At 40.2% G+C, this 10,848-nt stretch overlaps 1 protein-coding gene across 1 annotated transcript; it reads left to right on the top strand.

Moving 5' to 3' along the window:
* The first annotated feature begins 754 nt into the window (after positions 1-754).
* klhdc4 (kelch domain containing 4) lies at positions 755-10,848 on the top strand. Its single transcript, XM_019894280.1, has 13 exons — positions 755-971; positions 1,187-1,278; positions 1,504-1,582; positions 1,695-1,793; positions 2,417-2,553; positions 2,756-2,848; positions 3,511-3,673; positions 4,138-4,216; positions 4,337-4,545; positions 5,791-6,022; positions 7,241-7,420; positions 7,523-7,633; positions 9,421-10,848. The coding sequence occupies exons 1-13, from the start codon at positions 873-875 to the stop codon at positions 9,603-9,605; spliced, it is 1,758 nt and encodes a 585-aa protein (XP_019749839.1). The 5' UTR covers positions 755-872; the 3' UTR covers positions 9,606-10,848.

Here is a 10,848-nt window from a genome sequence, read left to right as displayed (position 1 = left end):
CTCTCTCTCTCTCTCTCTCTCTCTCTCTCTCTCTCTCTCTCTCTCTCTCTCTCTCTTTCTCTCCTGTACTGTACTGTATATATTTTCTCTGTCCCCCAAGAGCCGCCCTGCAGTTCCAAAATCCCAATTGCGCCCTTAAACCGGGACATAATTTCGTTTGCACAGAAGTTGTCATTACGGTGAATAATGAATATAAAATAAATAAATGGAAAAAAGAATGAAGTAAAAGTAAAAAGTAGAAAAAAACTAATTATTGATGCAGAGAAAAGACACCTGAATAATTAATAAAATTTCCCCACTCACTGACAAATCCTTTAAATCCCAACATACTCTTCCGATACGCTAGGAAGCGCTGTCCAATTTAGACGGTTAACGTTTCCGGAAGCAAAGCCTTTATACGTCCATGTCACAGCCATACAAATGAAAAGTATTTCGCTGCGGCATGATCCTTTCAACTGCGTGCCTACGGTGACCCAAAGTTAGTGGGGGCAATGTGTCAGGGTATTCCATTAATGTAGACGGCACGTAATTTATACAAAATTAAATGACAATGTCGACACAGTGTAGTGCATACGATGCATATAACGACGTTGTTATTAATTTGACGTTGAAAAAAAAGAAATTCATAAAAGTTGGATGAGAAATCGGTAATTTATGAATTTGTATCATTTACATTCAAGACGTTTAATGGGACGTTGCCCCCACCAGTGTGGCCGTCACACAGGCACGTCTCTTAGCGAGTATGTAATTATCTGTGGTAATATAGTCCTTCCGGAAGAAACGCAGTGTATTTTTCTGAACATGTGGGAAGTTTGTATGGATGAACATTTCCTGTTCTAATCGCTTATCGTTGAATAAAATCACCAGCAGCTATGGGGAAAAAGGGGAAAAACGAAAAGAAGGTGAAGGGAGCAGAGAAGACCGCTGCCAAAATGGAGAAAAAGCTTTCCAAGAGATCCAAACGTGAAGAGGTGACAATTGATTTACTGTACTTATACGACCATAGTAACACAACACTTGTTCTGTAGCCGTTTGTCGTGCTTAAAATCGAATTAAATGCTGCATGAAACCAATTCCAACATTAGTGTATTTGGTGGTGCAATTCCTAAATATGAATAATCGCTCAACTAATATACTGCTGTGCAGCATAATTATTGAAAGGCTTAATCTGCCGTTTTATGTCTAGGAAGATTTGGAGGCTCTGATTGCTGAATTTCAGAGCCTGGATGCCAAAAAGACTCAGGTAGTAGAGACTGCATGTCCTCCTCCATCAGCAAGGTGAGAGTGTGGTGTCAATTTTATACTGCAAGCAAATATAAGTAGAGCACACAACCACTCAAAGGGAGAAGTGGCATAGTTTCTCCAACACTGCATTCCATCAGCAAACCACAAAATGTACTCTCAAAATGTGACCCATTTTTGTTATTCACTTGAAAGCCTCAATTTTCAATACCAGTGATTTAACTCCTAATGTAATTCTTACCATCCCTTCATGATTTTCAGATTAAGTGCATCTCTTTCTGCTCACCCAGAGAAAGATGAGCTCATCCTGTTTGGTGGCGAATTCTTTAATGGGAAGAAGGTAACAGAAACACTTTTTCTGAGTAACACTATAGATATGCTAATCGTTCATGTTTTATTTGCTTTCTGTTTGTCTCAGACTCTCATCTAAATTCTTTTCTTTCCCCCCCAAGACATACGTGTACAATGATCTGTTTTTCTACAACATTAAAAAGAACAGTTGGGTTAAGTCAGAGATCCCCAACCCTCCTCCCCCACGATGCTCTCACCAGGTACGTCACAGTCACACACACAGACTTATTTTGCTTATGCACAGGTGTCAAAGTCAAGGCCCAGGGCCAGAGCTGGCCCACCACATCATTTTATGTGGCCCACAAAAGCAAATAAAGCAGTCAACTTTAATGATGCTTGCTAAATCTGAATCAAAATTTGAAATTGTCAAATGTAATCCGTAATACCAATGCTTGAACAAGCCATTATTTTTGACTTCTGATTTCAAAACTAGTTATCCATCAATTTCTTGTTCCCTGTTTATGTAATATGTGGATGTGGTTCAATATTTATATGGTTTAACAAAATTCACAGTCATAACAGCCCTCCAAGGGAAACCGTAACTACAATGACAAAGTGGGCCGCGACAAAAATGAGTTTGACACCCCCCTGTGCGAACATGTCCACTCTTAGGGTATCTAACCATTGCAAAGGTTCACTGGGTCAACTTAAAACGCAGCCTCATTCAGCTATATTGCCAATGACAATGTCAAATTATTTTTTAAAAATGTGCCAGTCAGGCATTTTCATGACCTGGGGGTCAGTTATTATCCTGCAAAACAATATGTAAAGATTAACATATTCCTTCCCCCCTTCTCCCCTTTTTTACCATTCCCTCTCTCAGGCAGTGGCAGTCTCTCAAGGTGGGGGCCAGCTTTGGGTGTTTGGAGGAGAGTTTGCTTCTCCAAATGGGGAACAATTCTACCACTACAAGGACCTTTGGGTGTTGCACCTTGCTACACATACCTGGGAGAATATCAAGTATGACAGGCTCACTTAAAGGCAATTCCTAATCGATTTTGATTCATACATCAAGTTATGGAGCATTTCATTGCTTGTAAGAGCCACCTTCATTTTATCAGTAGAAGGCTGACCACCATACAGATAATTGAAGTTGATGAAGGCACTATTTGGGACTTACCTTGTTATGTAGCACATGTTAACATCTCATGTGTTTGTCTAGAGCACCTGGTGGTCCATCAGGTCGCAGTGGCCACCGGATGGCTCTCAGCAAAAGACAGCTTCTGGTGTTTGGAGGTTTCCATGAAAGCACCAGGTAGGCACAATGTAAATAAACCAGGCCAGGCAATTGAAACTCGAGGCCATGTTTGTAAATTTTTTCTTAAATTTCTATTATCAACGTTCTGTTGCTAAATAGGACTTACACAGCTCATTCTGCAACTTCTATAATCAAACAAGTGGCCCAACCAAAAGTGGGCTTATTATGTACTGTACCTGCACTACAACATACAGATGTGATTGATTGATTGCAAGAGAGATTTGTCAACATGTTTTTTTCTAGCAAATTTATTTCATGTTGTAAAAAAAAAACAGACCTAAATTTGAGATTAAAAGTTTAAGTAAACTGCAGGTGAGTGTAATTGCCAACAACAATCTGAAAATTTCTGGTGTTCACTAAAAAAAGTCAACTTTTCAAAGAGGTGTACTCATTTAACACTGTACATATTCTGTAATTGTCCCTCTGACTGCAATTGTAACTCTGATGAGCCCACAATTAGTAGATTGAATTTGACTCCCCACTTATAAGCACTTGAATAATTTTCAGTCATTAAAAGAACACTTTCAGTAATGTAAATGAAAATCTGTCATTCTCGCTTCAGCCCGACTGAACATATCATCCCTTATTTTTCATAGATTTTTGACACAGTTGCTGCGACAAATTCTCCAAACCTTCTTTTTTCTTTTTCCACCTTCCAGAGATTTTATCTACTACAGTGATATCTATTCGTTTTCCCTGGACACTTTTTCTTGGTCACGGCTCTCTGTGTCAGGCGTTGCCCCCTCGCCGCGCTCCGCCTGTCAGATGACCTCGACACTTGATGGCTCCGGTGTCATCATCTATGGAGGATACTCTAAACTGGTAAGTTAGTGTAATTATGATTGGATGGAGCAATTAGGGTACTGCCATGCCCTAGCATGTGGGCAAGGAGAGCCACAGTTGCTGATACACTTGCAGCCATTTATTGATCACGACAAACAATCAGACACACAAATACAAATTGAGGGTGATGCGGCTGTTGGCGCACATGAAGACTAACCCATAAGAGCTCTTAACGTCTCATACTTGGCCTCACCCCATAAAAACACACCACCAAATTTTTTTACTTGGTCTTTTGTTATGATTAAATGCTATAGAGTGATACAGTATTTTTGACAAAATAATTTTGTTCAAATGAATTAAGGGCTGTAAATTCATTTCAAATAGGAGAATTGACTTGTTAAATGAGTAAATTTAGACCTAGGTCACAGAACAAATTAAATCGTGTTAACGTTTACCGCTGTCATGATGAATGCAATTTCCTAATCGATGTTATGTTCACCTAGAGACTGAAAAAGGACATTGAGAAGGGAACTATCCACTCTGACATGTTTCTTCTCAAGCAAGAGGGTAAAGATAGCCAAGGTACGACCAACATAAGCTCAATGTAAAGTAGCCATCTTTTTTGATTCTGAAACAGCTTATTATTATTATTATTATTATTAATAATATCAACATTAATATATACTTATCTGTGCTTTCCAGAAAAGTGGACATGGTCCAGATTGAGCCCTTCTGGAAACAAGCCGCCTCCCCGCTCCGGCTTCTCCATGGCGGTGGGCCCGGCAGGGCGCGCCGTGTTGTTCGGTGGGGTTTGTGATGAGGAAGAGGAGGAAACGCTGGAAGGTGACTTCTACAATGACCTATACTTATACGACGCAGTGAAGAACCGCTGGTATCCCACTCAACTCAGGGTGAGCTGCTGTCACCAGACCACTTCAATTCATAGTGCAAAACTGCAAATGCAGTGAACCAGCGTTTATTGCGAGGCATGCGTTCCAGACCCACCCACATGCTTGAGACACATTTAAACTTTTGCACATTTACTGAAAGCACTTTTCAAAGTATTCCGTAGTCCCTGTTGACACTGTCTTGTTTGTACAGTTCTCCAAATAATTGCCAAAGCTTGCTTGCTTCAAGATGTTTATTTGGCACTCCTAACTGATGCAAAACAAGATAATTAAGCATTTTTATGTCAAACAACAAAATGTTCAACAAAAACACATGATAAGAGGGTGGGTAGAGTATTATATTGGACTCAAGTAAGAGGACTGTTACTGAGGAATAATATCGTTGCCGTGAGGCAAAATCCTCATAACTCCAAAACCATCACTTTTCAGTCGGCCCCAAAGACGTCACATTTGTTCAACCGTGAATATTTTATCGTCAAAGGAAGAAAGCCATTTGCAACACTTAAAACTGGTCAATCAATTGTAAAAAACACTCATAGATGGACTGACCAATAATTTGGATTTGTGAAAAAATACATTTTCCAAATTGTCAGATATGAGGTTTCAGCCCGACGCCTGCAATATGACTCAAGCAAAAGTAAAAAGAAGCCAAATAATTCTTCAAAATATAAAATAAGAATGTGTCCAACAACATCACTTGAACTGAAACAATAGTAGACAAAATTTTCAGGAATATTAATTGAGGCCAATTCAGCCATCACAAATGGTCTTAAATAAACTTTGTTTGTTTAGACAGTGCAAATTTGAAGTTGAGTTATTGTAGGCTGAAACGTGGACGACATGGATGACAGCGCATGACAGAAAATTCAAATGAACTGAAACCTGCAAATGACCTCGCATTTGCCCGGGGCTCAGGTAATGACTTTTCATGGCTCTGCTTCAGAAAACAGGTGAACCGTAATTATTTTACCTGAACCCTGAACAACTATGATGTCATTTGCAGTCAACAGCTAGTGCCAAAATAACCTTCAAAAATTTGTCAAAATGGTCAAAAATGGCTGGCACCAGCTCTCCCAATTTGAGAAAAACGTCTGGCAATGAATTAATTAACATCATAGCATTAGCATGTGACGTAAATTATGAGTATGCAAACAAGCGCTACCTTAACTTTCATGGAGCAGCAACATACAAACAGAACTGTGGTAAAGCTGGGGAACACAATTTATATCTGTTGGTCTGTCTTTTCAGGGTAACAAGTTGGACAAGAAGAAACGTCGGCGAGGGAAGAAGGATGAAGCCGGGGGGGAAGCAGCAGATAAGGAGCAAGGAGAAGATGCTCCCACAGGGCCCACTGAGGTCATCAAGGAGATTGTTACAGAAGACGGCACCGTGATGACCATCAAGGAAGTAATCCCTGGAGCTCAGGAGGCGGAGGAGGCAATTGATGAGGATGAAGAGGAGGAGGAGGAAGACGCTGATGGTACGATCCAATACACGGCATTGCAGTCTAGTGTCCCTGTGAACCACCGAGACTATTGCGGATTTGTTTTCTTGGCTACTCACAAGCCATTTTCTTTCGAGGTTGTTGCGATTGGTGAAGCAAGAACACGATCGATTTCTTACCAGACACGAGGTCGGATCAGCTTACCCATGTCAATAGTCTGCTAGGGAAAAACTTTTGAGGATAAGCAAGAATGCTGTTGGTATCAAATTGCATTTAATACAAGATGGACAAGGTAAGGCCCCATCATTTCGAGTCTGACGTTACCGGAATATGCCCATCATGCACCCGCGTCTGCCACGCAACAAAAATAAGTGCATTAAAAAACATCTGCTGTCAATGAAAATTATAGCCAAAGCATAGGCTGTAGATTTGATGTTCATCTGGTACGTGAGAAGCATATAGAATTATAGATCATCAAATCAGGAGAATCGTTGCAATTGCGTTGTTACAGTTTTTTCAGTGCAGGTGTGTAAGGTTTGAGAACACTTGTCCACACATTTTCACATAATTTTTAATCAGAGGCGAAGGATATAACGATTCACTCAAGTCCCGATTTGATTTTCAATTTTCAGTTCCCAATTCCCAATTTCGAGTCCGTTTTTTTTTTTTTTTTTTTAAACAACAAACAAAATGAATGACTCACCAAAAGATGGTTTCATTTTAACATCTGCATTTTGTCCTTTATACAAACAGTAACGTTTTGTAATATTACCAAAAAAAATGAAAATGCGGTAATAATTTTAACCATTTAACTACATTTTTGAGTGTTTTGATATAATTCCAAGTTCTTTCAAAATTTCAAGATCGATTCACTTTTATTTTATTTTTTTCACTCATGCATATTTTAAGCAGTTTAAATTGATTTTCGATGAATCGTCTTTTGCCATCAGAGAAACCGGTAAACGTTTCTAGATTTTTTTTGTGTGTGTGAATCTGCGGGTGCCGAACTGCGTGCATGCAGGGGTCTACAGTGTAATGATAAACCTTCAAGCAACTGCTACTTTGACACACAAGGAGCAGCAACACATACAATCAGAGCATACGACAATACTCCTAGGCCTCTATTCAGAAAACACACCAAAAAAATAAAAAAACTGTCACATGACAGTTTTTTGTGTATGTTTTGTTCTATTAATTGCAAAGTGTCCAACAGCGTTTGATTGTTTTGATGTCGCCTCCTCCATTTTGATTCAGATTCAGCCCTTGTGGAGCCCTGTCCACGGTCCAGCGCCATGGCAACGGTGCGTCAGGGCAAGCTTTTTCTTTATGGCGGGATGTTTGAGGTGGGCAGCCGCCAGTTCACCTTGAACGACTTCTACTGTCTGGACCTCCACAAGATGGACCAATGGGAGGTCTTGGTTGAGATGGATCCAAGTGAGTCAGCCACTTTTTGTCAGGACCACGTTGGACGTTCCACAATTAAAAATCGGTAATTTGAGTGAGTTTTCACTGGATTTTATGATCCACTTTCTTTAGAGACCCAAGAATGGCTGGAAGAGTCTGAGTCAGAGGACGACGATGAAGAAGAGGAGGCTGCAGGAGGAGCAGAGGGAGGGGAAGAAGAGGAAGAGGAGTCTGATGAGGAACGTAAGGGATTCCTCTCCATCTATTTTGTTCGAACTGTTGGTTTCTCATTGTTCGTCCTCACTGAAACAACATGAGCCACCAAAAAATAGACCAAAATATGAACAGAGCAAGAGTCACAAAGTCCTTCGCAGTTTAAATCAATATTAAATAAAAGTAGTTGTCGTAAATCGGTCAAAGTAGGAAAACACAAATAAAGAAAATACAATAAATAAGATCACAGCAAATAACATATTTAACGTACAAAATATTATAATAATAATAATAAGTTAAAAAGAATGATGACAAACACACGCGGTATCGGTTTGTGTGTTCTTGGCCCCAATCATTTTACTCATTATCCTCTGGTGTTGGCACTTGATTGGCTTAATCATGGTAGTGAGGGCTAGACTGGACAATTACCCGTAATCAAAATGTAATTGTGATCTCGATTTTTGCTTTTCTCGATCTTGAAAATGATAGAATCATAGAAAAACGATTCATGTGCAGAATGGTTTACAAGTGTCCAACATTGTGAAAATGTTGCTTGCGTAACATTTCTGTAATTCTGCCGTCCCTTAGCGTGCTTTTCGAGGTTAACTGACACCCACTTGGGAGTTTACTGTAAAACGTAGCAAAAAGTAAGACATACATTGCATATGTCTTACTTTCCTTATTATTTCTTATTTTCTTTTTTTTTTTTAAACATTGGTAGCGCTAATGCTAAACTCAATGTAATATCCCATTGACATGCTTATGCGAGGCGGCCCGGCGGTCCAGTGATTAGCGCGTCGATCTCACAGTTTAGAGGTACCGGGTTCAATTCCGCCTCCGGCCTCCCCATGTGGAGTTTGCATGTTCTCCCCTGTGTCTGTGTGGGTTTTCCCTGGGTTCTCTTTATGAATTGTGATTTCAATCTCAATCAAAATAATCATGACTGTTATTATTTCTTTCATTGTCCAGGCCTACAAACTAGCGATGAGTGGTCTGGTAGCAGTGGTCTTGTGACTCTATGATAATGCCGGTGGGACCACAGTACTGTACAGAATTGACGAGACCCTGACGACCAATGGAGATGTGTTGTACTTATTGACGCGAGATACAAAACATTCTTTCATTGGTGTTGTGGCGGCCTTGGCAGTTAGGAGTCAAAAGCAGATCGTCACAACGTATTAAAAATAAAATCGAAGCCTTCACAATGTCCACATCTGTTAATATGCCATTGGTGAATCTTATATTGCGTGTTTTTCATCAGAAGGTAGCAATCTTTTTTTATGTGTTGGTATTGTACTGTAATTCATCATCATCTTTTTTTTAAATATTAATTTTGGATCACACCACCATGTTAAATAAAAGTTGACACCATGGTGAAGAATGGAGGTTCTAGCAGGGAATCTATTATAACCTTGGGCCTAACAAGTATCTAAAAATGGATAGTGCGAGTTGATTTAACATGCTCCTCCCAAAAGATTTAGAAAACTTGAAAGCTTGTGAATGAATCACTGTTGTTGGCTAATCGTAATGAGCATCAGTGTAAGAATGTCAATTCATGTGATCCAAATCATTCATCACAGAGAAACACTGAATGGCCTTTCAGCACAGCGTGCAACAACAGTAGGACGAAGTGGACAGAACAGATTTTTTTATTCCCAAGAATTACGCTTTGTGTTGATGGATTTTATTCAACCCGTGTCTCTGAGCAGAGCGAGGCTATCAGCAGACATCTGACAGGCTTTTCCCACTTGGGTTACAAGATGACTTCAGTGCAATATTCAATAAAATAAGAACAAGATGAATGTGTCTTTGTGCAGATGAAGATGAGCACCCAGCAGCAAAGGACGGGGAGACGCTGACAGATTACCAGGCCCGCACCGAGCAGTACTGGATAGGACTCGCACGCACCAACATGGGTGTGGATGCCAAGGACAAAAAAGTCACCAAGGTCGCCTTAGCTATGGCTAAAGTCTTCTATGAAGACCACTCGGAGGACGTTTGAGTGACTTTGACCACGCTTTGTAAAATACATTATGCGCATGTTATGTTTTATGCAAGCTGTCATTGAACGTGGAGTGCAAATTACTAATCGCCATGTTAGTTTTGACTGAAGAGTGTAAATCTTTGACCCTCTCCAGGGAATCAGAGCTGATATTAAAGACGCCCCCCCCCCCAAAAAAAGTCTATTTATTGACAAAGCTCTCTCTGTTACTCATTGAACACTGTATGTAACGTTGGTGGTATATCAACAGTTTATTTCCAAATCCATCGCAAAGTAGTCACATTTTAAAGTATGTCCGGGGTTGACACCTGACCCATCAAATGTTGTTTTCTTTCAAATGATTGAACTTGAAATTGTATTATTCATCATGGGCAGCAGGGGGCGACCTGTGCGTGCGAAAATATCTCCAGTGACGGGGGCAGGACCACCATGAGGCACGTTTTGGTGGCCCTGACAGAATAAGGCCTCGTATATTCATGATATATTCCGGTTAATATGAATAATTTCATACTGAGCGAATTAGCGTCTTTAAAATGCGTGCAGTGCAGTAAAATTGGTTGATCAATTTCAGAGGATATGTTTTATATACTGTATTCAAATAAAGTCACCCACAATAAATACGTTCCACCATTGGGGAAAGAATTAGTGGAACATTTCCAAAAAGGTATTTACTTTCCGGGTAGAAATCTTTCCGTTGGGTGGCCACGTTGACACATCGTCTCACTGAGAAGTGGCTACGTGCATGATGTCATGCGTGTGGCCGCACTCGCACTTACCTATACATGCTTATATTCATTGGCCTGCTTTTAAACCGCTCTGTCACCGGGAAGACATTGTTTATCATACCATCCACAGTCAGGCTTTCATGAACTAAAAAGCAACACACAAATACTACAAGCAGCAACAAGTCCGACTGAGTGTGAATATTATCTGTCTGTATATGTTCCGTGATTGACTGGCAATCACTGCTGGGTGAAGTCAGCTGGGATAGACTCAAGCTCCTTGCAAACCTGATCAGGGTAAGTGGTATAGAAAATGGATGGGTGGAATGATGGATTGATTTATCTTTCTGTGGTTGTCATTTGCGTCAGTTCAGTTCATTGGGTAATGGACAATTTTAAAATGGGTCACTAGCGATGGCTCGTGCAAGGAAATCTCATCCCCATGTGTGTTTGGAAAGATGGCCCTTTGCTTAGCAAATGCATTTTTACACTTGAATAAGTAAACTCTCCCTTGACAATGA

Source organism: Hippocampus comes, unplaced genomic scaffold, assembly GCF_001891065.2.
Source record: "Hippocampus comes isolate QL1 unplaced genomic scaffold, H_comes_QL1_v1.1 scaffold104, whole genome shotgun sequence".
Taxonomy (NCBI): Eukaryota; Metazoa; Chordata; class Actinopteri; order Syngnathiformes; family Syngnathidae; genus Hippocampus; species Hippocampus comes.
This window is presented reverse-complemented; position numbering and strand designations above follow the sequence as displayed.